Here is a 17,945-nt window from a genome sequence, read left to right as displayed (position 1 = left end):
AATTAAACTTGAATGTTAAAAATGATAAATGTTGTTAAGCGCGTCTTTTGTTGACCCTATTAAGAAAATATTACGATGAAGTTCGATCAAATTATTCGCATAAGCTGTAACAAAATAATCAGTGAAAACATACATACTTATGTACAGACCAACGTAAACAGACAAGAAATGCATAATTGCATTTGAGAGACCCACAAAAGTGCAAACAACGTCACTACATACATACATAAAATTCTGTGCATTTCTCCACCTGCTTTGATTAAGTACATACATATGTATGTATGTACATCCATTTTAAGTATAAAATTATCTAAATACATATGTATGTAATTTCTTATATGGAGTTGCATACAGAAGAACGTACAACCGTGCTGTCTGTAGCAAAAAGTACATTAGCAGTAGGAAGTTTACATGAATAAAAGAAATTTTAATAAACCAATAAAATAAAAATAAAAACAAATGCTACTTCTTTTTCATAACATACATAAATACGTACATACATAATATATTCATGATCAAAAGACTGTATATTAAAATGTACGATTTGGTGTCGATATGTACTCACACATGTGTAGGAATATCCATATATGTGTGTAGGTATGTACATATATATGATATATCGGATTTCTTCTTTCAAATATTGACTATAATAATTTTTTACCTCTTCTTAGTGTTTTTCTTTTTTCAAAATTCTGCCCATATGTTTAACAAAGCCGAACATTTTGGTAACTTTAAAACACCCAATACAAATTACAATTGAAGATACTTAAAATTGCGGAAAACTATATTAATGATAAACAAAACAAGAAGCATTAGGTTATTATGTAGTTTTATGTATGTATATATAATACTTAATTAATATTTTAATATCTCAATAAAGTATGTAACATAGGTACTTATATTACATTTTTGGTTTATGCAATAATACCTTTGCATTTACCGCAAGGAAAACTACTTCTTTACATACGAAATTATATTTTTCAATAGCAAAAGGAGCTGAAAAATCACATTCTCTGCCAATTTTGACATGATATAAACATCGTTATTCTTAATTCAATTATCATACGAGCTGATTTATAATCAAAGCTAATACATTAAGTACATAATAAAAACCAACATAAATTATAACAGTTGAAATATTTCTGAGGAAATACATACATATACTGTGTAGCATACGCACTACATACAAATGTACCATATACTACGCACATACATATAAGTATGTATATGTAAAAAAATGGAAACCATTTTTTGCAAACAAAAACTTTCAGGAACATTTCCTCCCTCCCCATGCAATTAAGTTCTTTAGGAAATTGTCACATTAAGCAAAGGACAATCAAAGCAATTTGTAAATTGTGAGTGAAGAGAATTAAGCGGGGAAACCGGTTGAAAGACCGACAAGCAGGCAAAGCAACAACTACTCAAACTTACGAGTTAATATAAAACTACATAGTCATAGTTAATGGTTGTTTATTAAATTTTATTACTGCTTGTCATAGCATGCAACCTAGATGAATTGGTGCACTTCTAAATGTCATCATTTCCGAATTTGCGTGTTTGTGTAAATATTACTCAGTGGTGAAGGCATCCCTGTAGAGCAAAATAAAACGCAGTTTATATAGCTCAAATCAGCAGATAAACTAATTATTTTACCTCGGTAGTCTGGCAAATATATTATATTTCATCGATTTGTAATTGTACACTGATGCTTACAAGTTGAAGATTTGAATCAGAATAATAAATTTAGTCAGGTCTACTTCTGCAATATTTTTGTTTAAGTTATATTTTCGCTTTTTCATCTACATACTACGTACACACATGCACATTTTTCGCAAAATAAAATTTACCATAGGGATATATGTATATATTACAATTAAACATTTTATTCAGAGAAATATTTGGAGTTTTATACATACTCGTATATTAAAAGCAAGCCTAAGAAAATATAATTCATGTTTTTAAATTGGGATCATTTCCTACAAGCTATCTTATTTACATACTTTTGAATGCGTTGATTTCCACAGTCGAAGTTTTCCTTGAAAAAGTTTTTTGCCATTTATTCAAGTATTTTTTTGTCCCATTTGATTACATTTCATTAAGCACCAAGTAAACAATTAACTTCAAATATTCGCCAACTTGTCAGTATCTCGGAAGCAATAGCTATGTAAAGTCATTCGGTTGGCATAAAAAATAAATATAATTTTGTATATTTAACGTTTTTTATAGTGCATAATGCCGCGTAGAAGAAATAAAGTCGACCCGTTGGAGGAACTGGAGACCTGCATTAAACTGTTATGTGATCAGTCTCACAATCATATGAAAGTTCGAGAATACGATAAAGCTTTAATAGGTTACAATAAGGTACTTAATGCAAAAGACGGTGAAGTTGAAATCACAAAAAGCTAAATTTATTTATTTATTAAATATTTACAAAATACAAATTTTACTTCCCAATATTTAAGTAAATTCGGAGTTCTGGACTAAAGGAACATCGCCCTTCGGAACAGATTATGTGAATACATCATACCATAGAAATATCAGAGAATCCAATATTCGTTTAAATAAATGTATCATTAGCAGAACTGTATACATAAATAATGCCTAATTTTTTATTTATTAAATTTTTTTCATGGTGTTAACAAAACAAATAGGCACTTAATTTGTTATTTTATTTTATTTCCTATTAGCGCATGTGAATTTTCAAAGCAAGTATTTTCGATACAGATGATCAAGGCAAGGGGAGGAAATTTTAGTGTAAAGCAATTTTTGTGTCATAATTTTGAAACACATGATCGTAGACCGTTACTATTCACTTGGTAATGCTTTCATTTACCTACATATGTATGTATAAATAAAGATTCTTCTTTCGTTTCATTGTCGTGTAGCTCGTCTGGTAGAATGTTTTCAGATCTTTTAGTGTTTATTAATTGTTCTAATTATCCATCTATCTATCAACTAAGCCGATATGAATATATAATGTAGTAAACAAGTACAAATATCAAGTGATACCCGTTAAGTTGCAGTAAAAAAGATTCCGACAGAAAATTCTCCCATTTCCTTTTTAAAGTATGCTCATACATATAACTTTTAACTGAACACACAATTAATTCGGTCTTAGATCATTGAAAACCACATTTTACCTAAAACCACAATTAATATTTAACACAAACAAGATTTAGTTGGAATAAACAAAAATTTTTCCCCTAGTTCTCAAGAATTTCATTATTATAAATTAACTTAGGTTCTGAAATCATTTAATTAATTATATTATTTTGCGAGCTTCTTACGTCTCATCATCTTTAAAAAGTAACGTTTTGAATTAAAAAAAATCTGCCTGACGGATTGATCTTTGAACGGAACTTAATTGTGAATTAAGTTGCCTAACAGTAACTCTGGGGATATATATACATACATATATGGATTAAATAGTGATCATAGCAGATAATACTACGAAATTACAAAATGAAAGTATTATGCAACACAACGTCATGTAACTCACAAATTCGTAGACGTTTATCGTCTATTAGGCTATTAAAATTAAACCTAAATTGCAATTAATTCATACATTTGCACAAATTCGTAGTAATTTTAGCCGAATGTGTACAATATATAATTTTCCAAATCTGGTAGATTAGCTATCGATTATCACATGTTCCCAAGCAACACAAACTTTAATTTCACTTAACAACGCGTATTTCACATTAGGGTTGTATAATATATTAAATAGCATTAATCATCGAAGGAAAGCAAATCTCGACATTTGTCAATTTCTTGACTTAGCTAGCTCTTAGATATCAATACTACCAAATTATAATAAGATAAAATATATATATACAATTGTATAGGAAAATATGTCCTAAAAAGGATTTATTTATTGTGTTAGAATTTAGATAATTATACGCTCATGTACATTTTAACTTCCGTCCCACCCATATGATTTTTTCTCGAGCAATAACCTAATACAGATATGCTTGTGGATTCATTGAACAAATTTTAAACGTAAATGTTGAATGGAAAATTCAGTTTTAGCATATTCATAGGCGTATTTTTTGGATCAAACTTCTTTCCGCCAATATGTCAAGTGTTATGAAAAACATTTTAGATGTTGATAAAGAACAAGAATTACTTCAAAGTTTTATAAGAATCGGAATAACTGCAGACGAAGAGTCAATAGATGAATCATCACGCAAACTAAATCAAGCCCGGTACTATTCTTCGCCACGTACAAGACATTCTTATAATGGGAAAAGCTTGTCTAACGCTATCCCAGGTGGCCGAAATTTAAATAGCAATCGCAAGACTGTAAAATTTGCTGACGATGTAGAAAAAAGTGGAGTTGGAGGTCGCGGAAACCGTATTGAGGCAGAATTGCGTGCTGCGCGAAGAAAAACCGAGGATCAATTATTAAAAAAAAAAACAAAAGAAAATTTTGTAGACTTCTATACTGATAAAGATAGAGCAGCAGCTGTAAGCGCCGGCACTTACGACATTAAACAAAGCCTGCAAATAAAACATAAACAGGATCGTAATGAAATCATGCAAATACCGGATGAGGCAGACATTAATTCCATTATAGCATTGGGGTTGAAAGAAATTAAAAACGCCAATCCAGAAAACGCCGTATATTTCTTTTCACAGGTTCGAGCAATTGGAACTAGTCTTAATAATTACTCATACAATTTATTATAAAATTTTATATTAAACGTATCCTTTATTTACATTTTCAGGCTCTCGAACTAAATGGAACTGACATAAATGCGTTGGTTTCTCGAAGTAAATGTTACCTTTTGCTAGGGGAGCCATCAAAAGCATTACAGGATGCGGAAACTGCACTCACTGAAGACAAAAATAATATTCGAGCAATTTTCCAAAAAGCAGAATCCCTCTATTTTCTTGGTCAATTCGAACAGAGTCTAATGTTCTTCCACCAAGGCTTACGCGCACGTCCCGAATTATATTCCTTTCGATTGGGTGTTCAAAAAACTCAAGAAGCCATTGAGAATACTATAGGAACTAGTAAATGTTCATCGCTCAACATTGCACTCAAGTCTGCGAATAATAAAATTTCTACTAAATCTAACAGCAATAAACAATCTCAAAAAAATGTACAACATTCGAATCGCCCAAAACTATCCAGAGACGAAATTGAACGACTCAACGCTCGCAAATTGTTAGGTGAATTATGCGTTGACAAGGAGTATTTAGAAAAACTGTTGAAACACCCGGATTTAGTTCGAGCCGATACAAACTCGGAAAATATTTCCAATCATGCAAATGAAGCTGTTAACTTTCTAATAAAACGACAAGAATTTTGGCGACAACAACGTCCTTGTACATCACTCACAAGTTACAAAAACCTTCCCCAAGAACCTCTACCAGACTGGTTTTAGAACAATTTTATATAAGTGAATTACTAGAAACTTTACATATCTATATACATACATATATGGGTTAGCTCAACATAATCAAACTAAAGGAAATTGCAATATTAGTATATTGATTTATTATAGCTTTATTTATATGTATATGCGTTTTTACAATGTAACATTTATAGGGATTATAATTAACATTTTCAAATGTGCATGGGCTTTCGCCTATACTTATTTAATTATAAATTTTAACCAAAGACAAGCAATTTTTTATATGTCATTACAATGCACAAATATCATGCTAAATTAAGCCTTAGGATTCTACGTTCACATACTGAGATTAATATGTTATAAGTAGTGGATTTTACTAGCAGCAACAATAACTTCCTGACCTGCATGTTTACATTGCTATATTTATTTATACTATAAAATACTTTCAACAATATCAACATAAACGCATTTGTTTATGTAATTTAACTTTGTTATTTGGTTTAACTTAATTGAATTGAATTTTATTTTCTTTAACAATTAAGCAAACTTAGTATAAATATACATATCTAAATTTGTTTCATTTAATTGCATTTGAGCTTTTCTGACTAGTTTTACCTTAAGTGGCTACAGGCTACATTTTTGGATAGCGAATATTATACTCTTTTAAAAGTTTATCTGATAAATTCAATTGTATTACGGAATGTCAGCTTTTGTATTGCAGTCTATTTCTATTAAAAATAAACTATAAAAATATAGAACTAATAAATTTAATAACTTAGATATAATTATCATAATAATTATGGTTTTACATTCAATTTTATAGCTCCAGCAACACCACTTGAACAATAATAATGTGATGGTTTAAAACTTTATACTACATACGTATGTAGATACCTAAAATACGCATCATATAATACGCTTGCAAATAACAACTGAAAAGCAAATAAATCTGAAGTTTTACTAATGCAATAAAGAAATAAGTACGTATGAAAAACGTTTTAATTTTTCTTCATATTTCTATTTATTTGGCATAAAAGTTCTTTCTTTTTAAAATTTTTCATTGTGATGAAATTCATAAAATAGCTATGCCAGGTTCCCATAGAAGTTGAAGATATAACACTTTTTTATTATTATTTTCATGTTGCAGAAATAAATCCATTAATGCCTCAAAGTAAGTATTATTACATCAAATTTGCTACAATCAATACAATAACACGGGAAAGAAGTATAAGCGTGCGATGTTGAAATTAGTACCTGACAAATATATAAATAGTAATATAAAAGTTTTAATTGCTTAGTTTTAAAAAAAATATTAAAAAGTATATTAGTGTATACATGTACATATATAGGCTAAGGAAACGGTTTCGTCCCCGGGTTAATTATCCAGTGTCGGATTGCATTAAAGAAATTCCAGAATAAGTTGACGAAGTATCAAAAAAGTTAAAAGACGTTAATGTTGATATATCAACCAAAACTGTTTCATAAAAATGTCTATTCATACCTAAAAGAAATCACACATTTTTGGTAGCCCCATACTCAATATTTTAACTTAACGTTATTTGCCTAACGGTACAAAGCCAAACAAAGTGGCGAAAATAATATTTCATTGATTTTTAGCTCACGGTTACTCAAATCTCATAGAAAAGTATACGCACTTAATGATACTTCACATTTTAAGTGATACAGTATGAAATTAACTAGAACCAGTTCGAAAATGGTTCATTTACCATCAAAACATATTATGCAAGATTTATTCTTCAAAGAATGCAAACTCAGGTATTGTGAAGATATAACTAAGAATATAAAATATAATTATGTAAAAATAAGTGAAAAGTACATATATCTTTTTAGTACTTACTTCAATTGTTATTGCCTGGTCGAGTAGGAAGTGGTGGTGCATTTCCACTGCGATTGGGTATGGGTGGAGGTCCGCGCCGCGCCGGCAAAGGTGGTGGAGGACCTATTGGTGTCGAATGTGTTCCTACTACTTGTCTACGAGGACTTTCAACAGAAGCAATGGGAGCAATTTCTTGGTTTGCAATTGATGGAAATGGAGGTGGTGGATGTCTAGGCGCTGGCATTTCTTCTTGTATTTCTTCATATATGTTAGCACTACCATCGTAAAAAGTTGAAGTACCTTCTTGTTTCGGTTGACGTATTGGTGTGGATACTGGTGTAGAATTTTTGCTTTGCCTTGGAGGAGTAGGGGGGAATTGTCCATCGGGAAACTCAACTGGTGAAACTGCAGATGACGAATGTAATGGAGAACATTGTTGAGTTTCAGTTGGTGACTGTGATTTAGAAGACGAAATACTTTCATTGCTAGACGTTTTATTGTTCTTTTGATTGTTTTGAGGCGAAATTGGTAAGGGCTGTAAGGGTTGTGTCATTAAAGGTTTGGAGAGTTTAGATTGCACCATATCAGGGACGACACTAATAACTCCAACGTGTGGATGATGACGAGGCGAACTTTTTGGTGACAGTGGCATAGGTGGGCGAGCTGGTGCTGGTCGCCCAGGAGGCTGTTTAGAACGTCTCGGAATGTCAGGTGAACTACTGAATAACTGTGCTTGTTCTTGAGGATTCGAGCACAAGGGTATTGTGTTGGTTGTGCACAACTCAATTTCATTGTCAACTAATGGCTGCCAATTTGCAGTCTTTAGTTGAAGTTGTAGCTCCAAACCACAAATACGAATATATTTTTTATTACTCGCATGTAATGCTGATTCACCATCTCGAAATGTTACCCACATTGTGTCCTCTACATATCGAACCAAAGTAACTTCACCCAACTTCGACAATTCCTGAATAAGGGTAGACATGACTGCTTCGTCATAGATAGTTGGCCCGTCGTCACAAACGACATCCTCTTTTACGTGCACCACAATGGTAGAATCAGGTGGACCTAAGTCTCTTATAACCTGTTCAAAAACCTAAAAACATCAAAGGATAAAACAAAAATGTATGCAATTACAAAAACAAGAAAAATATTTATGTTTCTCCAAACCTCGCGTCGACGCTGTGAATCAATTTCCACTATTTCTGCATCAATAATGGCAATAACTGGGCGATGGTCACTTTGCTTCAACTCTGAGCGACCATAATGAATAAGTCTTCCTGGATTCCATTCGACACTATTGACATCTGTTTCTGCTGCCAAAGCTTTACGTCGACGCCATAATACACGATCAGTCCAAGCAGGTGCACGTTGTTTTTCTGACGTATCATATTCATCACTAAACAAATCATATTTGTACGTAGGATCGAAATTGATTTCTCCTTCAAGAAAATCGCTGAAGACATTGCCCGCTTCTTGCTCCTTACGCAGCTGATCATTCAACAGTACAGATGTGAGATCTTCGTTCTGTATAGCTTCTTTCAAATCATCCTTTTCCATGTCGATTCTATAGTTAAAATCTCCACACCAAAATACCCAATCATGCGACTTTAGAGTACGTCCCATTGGAAACGCTAACTTTCTGGTTATTTCAGCATAATCTGCGTTACGCTCAGCAACCTATAATTAATTTAAAAAGAAACTTATGTGGAAACGTTTTGAACACTTATATGGAATTTATATTTTTATATGTATATGGGAAGTAGAAGTGATTGTTGTCCGATTTCGCCCATTTTCAAATCGAAACATAAGAAAATCAAAATAATGTGCCAAATTTGGTCAGAATTGGTCAAGTAGTTCCTGAGATATCAATCAATATCAACTAGATATCAATTTCTTATGAAACGCTTTTGTATAATCTAGGGTGTAAAATTTAATAATAATTTAAGATTTTGTATAATATAAAATGAAGTGCTTCGAGATAGCACACTATAAAGATGAAAAAACTATAAGTAAAATGAGTACTGCGAGGGCGGACAATCGAATACAACCAACAACGAACTGATCAAACTTGTGCGGCATTGGAAGCATAATAAATCTGATTTTTTTGTTGATATGTCACATAGATATATTAAACTTGAATCCATAATTTCAATGCAGGTTCAAACCACAGTTATTCGTCTGGACTATACCGCATAATCAACAATTAATAAAGTTATATGATATATATTTTCATTCACTATGTTGAAGATGTAGAATTCAACTACTAGCTCTCGATTACTAGAATGTTGCAGTAACGAAATAACGTAAAAACGGTCTCATTAAAATAAAAGTAAGAAGTTTACGTTTCATCAAAACAGTACACAGTGCAACAAAAAAGGAATTCAATAACAAATTACCAGAATTAGGCTTAAACTTTTTTTTGCATACACTTATTCTCTGAAACTGAGCATCTGTGATTTTTGTCTGTTCTCAGATCTGAAGAGAATAGATGTCGTTGGTAGTTATTTAAAACGAATTTCCATACAACGTGTTTTTCTTTAAACCGATATAAATGTTTTAATCTGTCTATTAGATGTACATACATTTAAATACAACTACATATGTATGTGGGTATTGTAAAAAACCTATTCCAAACAGATACAACTGCGTCTAACTCAAGCTTAAAAGTCATTCAAATATATAGTAGCATTTGAGTTATACCATTATAACTTTTATAAAAACCGTTAACTAAATATTAATATAAAGAACTAAGTATCTATTATCTATTACCTGTGATTGACCAGCAGCAAAATGAGCGCAGACGAAGCACATCGAACTTCCATGAAAAACAAAGCGTATCGCACATGCTCCCTTATTTCCAGTGGTGCCCCCTAGTCCCGTTTTAACACAATCAATGGCAACATCACGAATAAATGGCGCATGCTCAGGTCGAACATATATATATAAACACACACCTACTAATTGTTGATATGTGAGAAGGACATAATCATTATCTCGAGAAATAGTCTTTTGTAATTCCTCTGCCCATAATTTGGCATTATCTGTGCTGGCAGCTACAATGTTAGAGGCATTCAAATCAACGATCTCTTGAAAACCAATCGCATATATATCAACCGGATCGCAGGCGTTCTCCGATGGATTGTTCACGTTGACTAGAGCCTTAGCTCGTGCCAATGCGTGGCAATCAAGTAACCAATCAGACAAAGAGTCTTTAAAAACAATGCTTCTAAAATGTTTACCACCGTTTACATTATAGGTACCAACTGCGACGCGACAGGTACGCGGAACTACATACTCAGCAAAGCGTTTGCACATTTCCCTCAAAACTGTAGTTGGCGCATGCAGCATATTCGATGGCAATAATATTCGAGCTCGATCAGCTAATTCTGACGATAGTGTTGATCCAAGTAATAAAATATCAATTGCTTCCTGTTTTGAATTATCTAACAAATTATTCTGTATAGTACGAGCGGCAGATCGTGCTCCGTCCATTAGTTTGGAGCCACCTTGTATAGCTCCAGTACCTGCATAGATTTTACTAACTTCATTACCGTTATTTACCCACATTTGCCGAAATATTTCTTCAAATCTGGAGAAATTTTGTTTTTTCTCTCCCAACTTTAAAGCTTCAATTTGTTGATTGAGCATGTCTAAGCCCAAGAACGTTTGAACGCAATTGGTGCGGTCCAAACAATCGAGGCAATTAGTGCGAATAACACCAAATTGTTCACGTAGTGCTTGCCCTTGGGAAGCATGGAAAAATCCATAGTTTACACCGCAAACTCCTAAGCGCTCTTTCAGTTTCAAAAGCGCACCAAAATTACCACCTCGACACTCTTGATGATAATCAAATATAATATGTGAAACATCTTTGTGGGTGGACATATTATGGTGTTTTTGGAATTCATTGCTTAACATTGCCTCACCTTCCTTACTACCAATCATCGAAGTACCCAAAAGGTTTATAATCGCCTGATATCCGTACCGTTGTTTCATCATCACCATATGACGATCAAATGCTGCCGCAGAAGCTTCAAACCCTCGTGATAATTTCACTTTGTGTGAGCCAACTTGTACACCTGGTTGCTCCCAAAAAAGAGGAACCGATCCACGTGTTTGAATATAACTAGTCACATCACTATCCACATATATAACCTGTTCGGTCTCAACAAAGTTAGCAACATGCCCCTCATCGTTGGTGCCTTAAGAAGAAGTATAATTATGAAATAAAATATATCATAATAGCAGATAGTATAACAGAACATACATTTTGTTAAAAAAATATATTAAATTTTAATGTTGGTGAAAATATTCCTAAAATACAGTTTTTAATTTAAATATAAGTTTCTGAAATTTAAAAAAAAAAAAAAATAAGTAAATTGAATATATTTTCACTAAAGCACTAAATTATATAAGGAAAAAACTTTATTGCCGGGTTTTCCAATAAGGATGATATGATTTCAAAGTTTTCTTTCGGCCATTTTTAATATGATCTGTAATTTTTTCTTCATTATAGTCAGTAATGTTTACAATTTATCGTAGAAAGAGATACGCAAGAGGAAACATTTACATATTATTCAATTTTATTATCAAAATAAACGTTCTCCAATTGCCGAATTGTCGCTTTTTGTCGAATTAATAAGCAAAACTGTCGATTCTTGTGCAAAGATCCACAAATTATTCTTGAACAACCATTACATTCACCTAAATTGGCACGTAGGTGTGGTTTTTGGTTCAATAAAATCATCGGTACCGGTACGTACTTCTTTCGAAATGAAGTTGGTGACACCGTTAACGTATTCTTTATGGCTGTAATTGGAAGAAGTTAATCTTGACAACATCTGGTTCCAAAAAGACTGGGCGCCGTGCCACACAGCACGTGCATCAACCAAATTATTGCGAGAAAAGTGTGGAGATTCGATTATTTCAAGAAATCGTGACATTGAATGGCCTCGAAGAAGTTTTATTTTAACACCATTAGACTACTTCTGGTAGGGTTATTTTAAGTCATTGATTACACTAACAATTAGTGTGTTTTTTTTTTAAAGAAATCATGTCAGTCTTATTAGAAAATCCTGTATTCATATATAGAGTTTAGATTCGGTATACAAAACATTCATTACATACCTCGAACATTAAATCGTGTGCCGGCACGCTCGCAACTTAATCGAGATATGATGGCGGCGCGGGCCTGTTTAGCTCCAACATACACCGTGCGAACTTCCACAGAACCACACATTGCCTTCAGGAGCCATGATTGACAATCTACACCGAAACGGAGCATATGTATGTGCATCATTCGATTCCAAAAGAAACGATTGTCAGTCTCAGATATCTTTTGCCTCCGTTGAGCACATAAAGTTATATCAAACTTTTGTAAACTACTCATCATCGAAGGATTCGAATGTGCAAAGTAAAAAGTTCCCGAGTTCAACAGCTTGCGACACTCCGATATTTTGTCTTCATTCGGAGCTGCATTTTGCAAAGCCACGAATTGTGTCTGCGTAATTCGAAAAACTTCAACATCACAGATTTTTCCCATTGAGACACAGCCAGTGACAAGCACCAGAAACAAAACAGTACTTTCTCCCGCATTTAGTTGCAGCACACCAAGACAACCGTAAGCATCACACAATTTTGCATACTGCTTTCGTATTACATCAGTTTCCTGAGTGGAGAGCAAAGCGACCGCATGAGATTCAAAAAGAATGCTATCACTCTTATTTCGATGCTCTAAAAGAACGCTATAAGGTGATGGTGGAATAGATTTTTCCAGCACCCGCATGACCTTTGACATTGCCATTTCTTAATAAAACTTTATATATTCAGTTCTGCCAATTTTTTGTTTTTCACCGGCTAAGACATCTGAAATAAAATAAAAACCGTATATAATGTAAACTATAACAAAACCTTAATACAACTATTGAAGATTTGGAAGTATTCTCACAAGTTAATTTATACTGTATTTTTTTAAAAATAGAGTTTGTTGTTTAATTTTAAATATTTCCAAGTTTAGAGTCCAAGTAAATTCGTATACCTTCTGGCTGATTGATATACAACTTTTTTCGTAGTACTATAGTTTTTTCACCTAACGGTTGTTTGTGTCCTAACTCATTAAAGAACTACGTCAGAAACTTGCATTTTGCAAAAGTAGTGCCTTCAAAGTGTGCTATCTTCCTTTCGAAAGAGGAAAAATTCATTTCCCTTTTTACCGAAAATATCCCCCACTCTGTGGAATACATAAATGAAATTCGAGGAGACTCTCTGTCATAATAATGTGCCGTTGCACAGTGGTCGGTCTTGTATGGAATCAGCGGCCAAAAATACTTCCACTGCATATATAAAAGTGAAACTTTTGCCAAAGCTTTTTAAAATCTCCCTCTCCCGTTTTCCACTCTGCCACCCCCCCATGGTAACAAATTTTAATTAATTATATTAAATTAAAAAATTTGATAAACGAAAAAAGGATTTTTTTAATATTATTCAACTAAATCAAAAACTGATTTTAATAAAATTGATTTACTTTTGCATGATAGTTTCTTTGACTGGTGATAAAAGGATCTAAGCTCAAAAGCAATCGGTTTAGCAAGTCCTGATGTGTAGCGATCCGTTAGTTTTTTCATGTATGATGGAGTCGATACATCTTAACGTCCTTATTGCTTGACTCAGCAGATTCTTATGAGAGCTCTACAATTGAAACTGGTGCATAGTGAATAACATTAGGAGCGTGAATTAAAATTTTACGGACTGACGAAGGAAGATAATACCAGAAATATTTTGAAGTTAATTCCTTTGCAGGAGCTAGCGCAAATCTAATGCATTGAGGGTTTATTAAACTCATTCCTTTTGAAATTGAATTCCAACAGGACGGCAATAGCGGGTGGACGAAGGTCTTTCTGCAGTTTTTCCAAATTTGTTTGTGCTCTTCATCATTTTGCGATTTTATTATCAGTTATACAGGGACATATGCCGTGATAAATAAATTATTGTCTTCCAAATTATTATTTTCAAATTTCTGCTTATATTCGCTCTGACCAGAATTGCCATCAAAGCCACATATTCCTATTGATAATAGGTAATTAGAGGACTCATTCCGTTCATTAATTACAATTCTGACACAATGTGGTCCAAAAATTTTTTTATATCAACTTCAACATCAGATTCTGAGATCTTTATTGGCTCAGGATAACTGTTTTTCCTTTGAAACTTTTTAAGTTAATATCAAGTTTTTTGTTAACGAAGCTTTTAATAAGTAAATAATGAAGCTTTATTAAATTTGCTTCGGTGATAAATGATATTTCTTCACACATTTTCTAAACACTAGAATTCAAAAATACATATATATGTAGGCGTGAAAGTTTACACCAATATGATGTGCCTAAATAAAAGTACGTATAAAACAAACATTTGATAAAAGTGAGAAAATGATAAAATGAAAACCAAAGCTAAAATATGTGTATATATGTATGATGAAAAAAAAAAATAAAAACAATAAAATATGCACGAATATACTTACATACACATAAATACAAAAAAATTATAAAAAATAACTCACAAAAAATCGCATGCCTGGTAGAATAACATGAATAATAAAGAAAGTTGCAAAAAGTTGCAGCTGAAATCAAAAGCATAGACTTAGAAAACATTAACTAATATAAACAAACTTGATTTATTTAAGGGCGAGACAGGGATCATAACAATCGCAATTTAATTTATTATAAGAGCTAATTTTTCAGCTATTTTCACTGCACAGTCCGTGTGTTTCTATTGCCTCAATTCTCTTGCTTTTCGTAGCCCCTACGAATGGGATAGACCAAAAATGTATTTACCGGTAGTTTTATTGGTGTTTTAAGAAATAGCCTTGATGCAAACAGTGGTAAATTTCAAACTTTTATTTTTTTATTTTTGGCCTATGAAATCGACCAGTGTACGTTGTTTCAAAAATGGCTAACATCGGGGTATTTCTTGTTGATTTCATAACGTATTATATATTGGTCAATATAAAGAAATTCAGAGGACGTTTTTTTTGATAACATTGTGTCCTTGTGTGGACAGAAATCGAGTTAATCCTCCTGCTTCCTTATAAATAATAAAATTTATTTTCAACTACAGTTTTTTTTCTATCTTATATATCGGCCAATAAGTAATCAATCTTAGAAAAATTAAGTGAATGTATAAAATTGTATATATATAATTGTAGTTAGTTTAGAGTCAAAAATGGGTGAAATACCCCATGTTATATTTGACAGCAAAAGTTTAAAATGTCGTATTAATATGTATGTATGTACATATATAATGTTATGTAGCGAATCATAATAAATAAAAACAAAAACACAATTTCGAATTGGTGATACGTTGTCCAGCATCTTAGATATAGTGATTTCCTACTTAGCAAACTATATACCGAATATATTAGTCAATGTAAGAGTTATTTTAATAAAAATGCGAGGACATACATATTGTATATTTACTACCATATTTATCATTCAGAAGTGACATTGTGTGACAAGGGGCAGGGGGGGGGGGGTCAAAACCTTTGTGACATCACATTTCAAAGCATAAGGATGGACAATTTTTTACAGCTACTATATGAAATCTCGAATCTGTGGCTTCAATTTTAGGTCCAGACCAAGTATTTTTTATCAGTGGATGATATAGCACGTGTATCTTTAGGCATTACAGCAGCAAATGCTCAAGCGCCAATATTAATGCACCCTGATTACCGTGTTCAATTGTCAGATCATGATTTTGTCGTCACTGAAAAACATAAGCTTATTCCATCGGTGTATGCGGGAATTCTAAATAAAAAAGATGGTGAAGGATCACCTGAAGCTGTAACATACTCATACTACATATGTATGTAGCTATTCGTAATGGAAAACATTCATCTTCCAATGCAGACACTCATGCCACTGACGTTCACAAGCTTACTGAATTACCGATCTTTAAAAACATGATCCGAACTAAAGAAGGTTTTGTATAGTTCAAAATGTGACAACTTGTGACAAGGACGGGGGGAGGAGTTAAAAAGTCCTTAAATTCGTGTGACGTAATTTATGGATGGCCCCTTAGTGTGCCCTTTCGAACAATCACTGATTTTACGATTTTTTTGTAATGTTTAAATTAACTAACCGGTCCAGTTTTTTTAATTTTAAAAAGATTTATACTGAATACAAAAGAATTTTTATGTTTATTTAGTGGGTGTATAATAGTTAAATAAATTGTTGAGATGACACGTAAAAAAGTTCCTGTACGATGTCCACGATTGCGGCCGCAATTTCGATCTAAAAAAAATCCAAAAAGATTATTAATCGGTAGGATTTCTCCATTCTTAAAAGGAAGAGTTTTGAAGATAGTTCCAATTTGGATAGAAAATGTTGTCATTGCAGAAGAATGACAAGAAGATTTTCTGTTACCGGAAGTAACAGAAAATCTTCTCAATTCAATGTCGCGACGTGTGCAAGTCATAATTAGAGCAAATGGAAAACATACAAAGTACGAAAAATATGTTTCCATCATTTATTGTTATTTTGTATACTTTCTTTTGACGGCAGAAGTATGACCTATTTTAGGCTTTCATATTGTTGTAAGAATTTTGTTTTTGTTTTTTCATCAATTTGAAGAGTATTAAACACCATTTAAAAAAATGTAAATAGTTACATTATATCACTTAGCAAAAACTGAAATAAAACAAGCAATGTAATAAACAAGTGTTGTACACTTTCTTTTAACGCTGGCTTTATATACCTGTACTTCTGAAAAACAGTTGTTTAAGAAATTTAAAAAAAAAATTAATTAATTTAAATGGATTGTTTATGTAGCGGTGGAAAGCACCTGAGAAATAATTGTGCGCGTGCTCTCGAATAGACAGTTTCGTATTCCTGACCGTCATCAAAATAATTTGAATGCAATTTTAGAGTTTCCAATATATAGTAACCCTGCCATTGTCTTTTATGCTGGGTCTTTTACAGTACATTACTTTGTTTCCTTATGGTAGAATATAAAACTACAATTGTTAAACAGAACTAACACATTATAGATATGTACATGAAAAAATACGTCGGATTTTAGTAAACTGCACTGAGCATAACGTCATTAACTTAATATCATTCGGATTTATATTTACATACTAGCTAACTTCCCACAATGAAGACATAAGTTATATTATAGAACGATTCAGTACATCCGGTCATGGAGTTCTCCGAATGCTAAGTTGAGCCATTGCATATTTCTTCTAACGGTAGTAATTTGTAATACAATATAAGTAAATGTATACACATCCACACATATATAAATGCAATCATATTATTTGCCTAAAATTATAAAATACATACATATGTAATATGTATATTCTTTGATCAGAAAAATCTGAAAACCTATAGGGGTTTTTTGTAAATGTGTATCCCTCACATTTTGGAGGACATACATATGTATAATTTACAATAGATTTTTTATATGTAAATACCATATTACTAAATAATATCCGCCCTCCGAAACTCCAGTCGAAAAAACGCCAATATGTTATAGATTTTTCACAAAACTACAGAGCTCACTATACCGTGCAAATTTAAATTTCTTGTTGATGCAAATTATATTTTCATTTTATGTACATAACGATTTATCCAATAAAATCAAGTATAATTGCACAATTATTTTGGAATAAAAAGTGCGAAAATTCACTCAACTAAAAGAAATCGTAAAGTTTTGCGAATTTGACAATTATTTCCATCGTGGTGTAATAGTAG

The 17,945-nt window shown here is 32.4% G+C and overlaps 2 protein-coding genes across 7 annotated transcripts; one reads left to right on the top strand and one right to left on the bottom strand.

The window, feature by feature from the left end:
• The first annotated feature begins 1,552 nt into the window (after positions 1-1,552).
• Positions 1,553-5,516, top strand: LOC120771713 (outer dynein arm-docking complex subunit 4). Of its 4 annotated transcripts, none has more exons than XM_040099866.1 (3): positions 1,553-1,657; positions 2,227-2,361; positions 4,728-5,516. In XM_040099866.1, exons 2-3 carry the CDS (start codon positions 2,233-2,235, stop codon positions 5,388-5,390), a joined length of 792 nt encoding a protein of 263 aa, XP_039955800.1. In that variant the 5' UTR covers positions 1,553-1,657; positions 2,227-2,232; the 3' UTR covers positions 5,391-5,516. The 4 variants fall into 4 exon arrangements, with proteins under 4 accessions (XP_039955800.1, XP_039955799.1, XP_039955798.1 ...); XM_040099865.1 differs by lacking the exon at positions 1,553-1,657 and adding an exon at positions 2,041-2,138; XM_040099864.1 differs by lacking the exon at positions 1,553-1,657 and adding an exon at positions 2,063-2,164.
• LOC120771708 (synaptojanin-1) lies at positions 5,497-17,918 on the bottom strand. Of its 3 annotated transcripts, none has more exons than XM_040099853.1 (6): positions 17,666-17,917; positions 12,328-13,065; positions 9,970-11,402; positions 8,368-8,877; positions 7,219-8,293; positions 5,497-6,614 (listed from the first exon to the last, which is right to left on the bottom strand). In XM_040099853.1, exons 2-5 carry the CDS (start codon positions 13,001-13,003, stop codon positions 7,220-7,222), a joined length of 3,693 nt encoding a protein of 1,230 aa, XP_039955787.1. In that variant the 5' UTR covers positions 13,004-13,065; positions 17,666-17,917; the 3' UTR covers positions 5,497-6,614; position 7,219. The 3 variants fall into 3 exon arrangements, with proteins under 3 accessions (XP_039955787.1, XP_039955788.1, XP_039955789.1); XM_040099854.1 differs by having other exon boundaries at positions 17,674-17,917; XM_040099855.1 differs by lacking the exon at positions 5,497-6,614 and adding an exon at positions 6,971-7,153 and having other exon boundaries at positions 17,666-17,918.
• Positions 17,919-17,945: the final 27 nt, after the last annotated feature.

The sequence above is a fragment of the Bactrocera tryoni genome, chromosome 3 (genome assembly GCF_016617805.1).
Source record: "Bactrocera tryoni isolate S06 chromosome 3, CSIRO_BtryS06_freeze2, whole genome shotgun sequence".
NCBI classification, from domain to species: Eukaryota; Metazoa; Arthropoda; class Insecta; order Diptera; family Tephritidae; genus Bactrocera; species Bactrocera tryoni.
The sequence above is the reverse complement of the archived record's forward strand: the minus strand, read 5'-3'. Positions and strand labels throughout refer to the sequence as shown.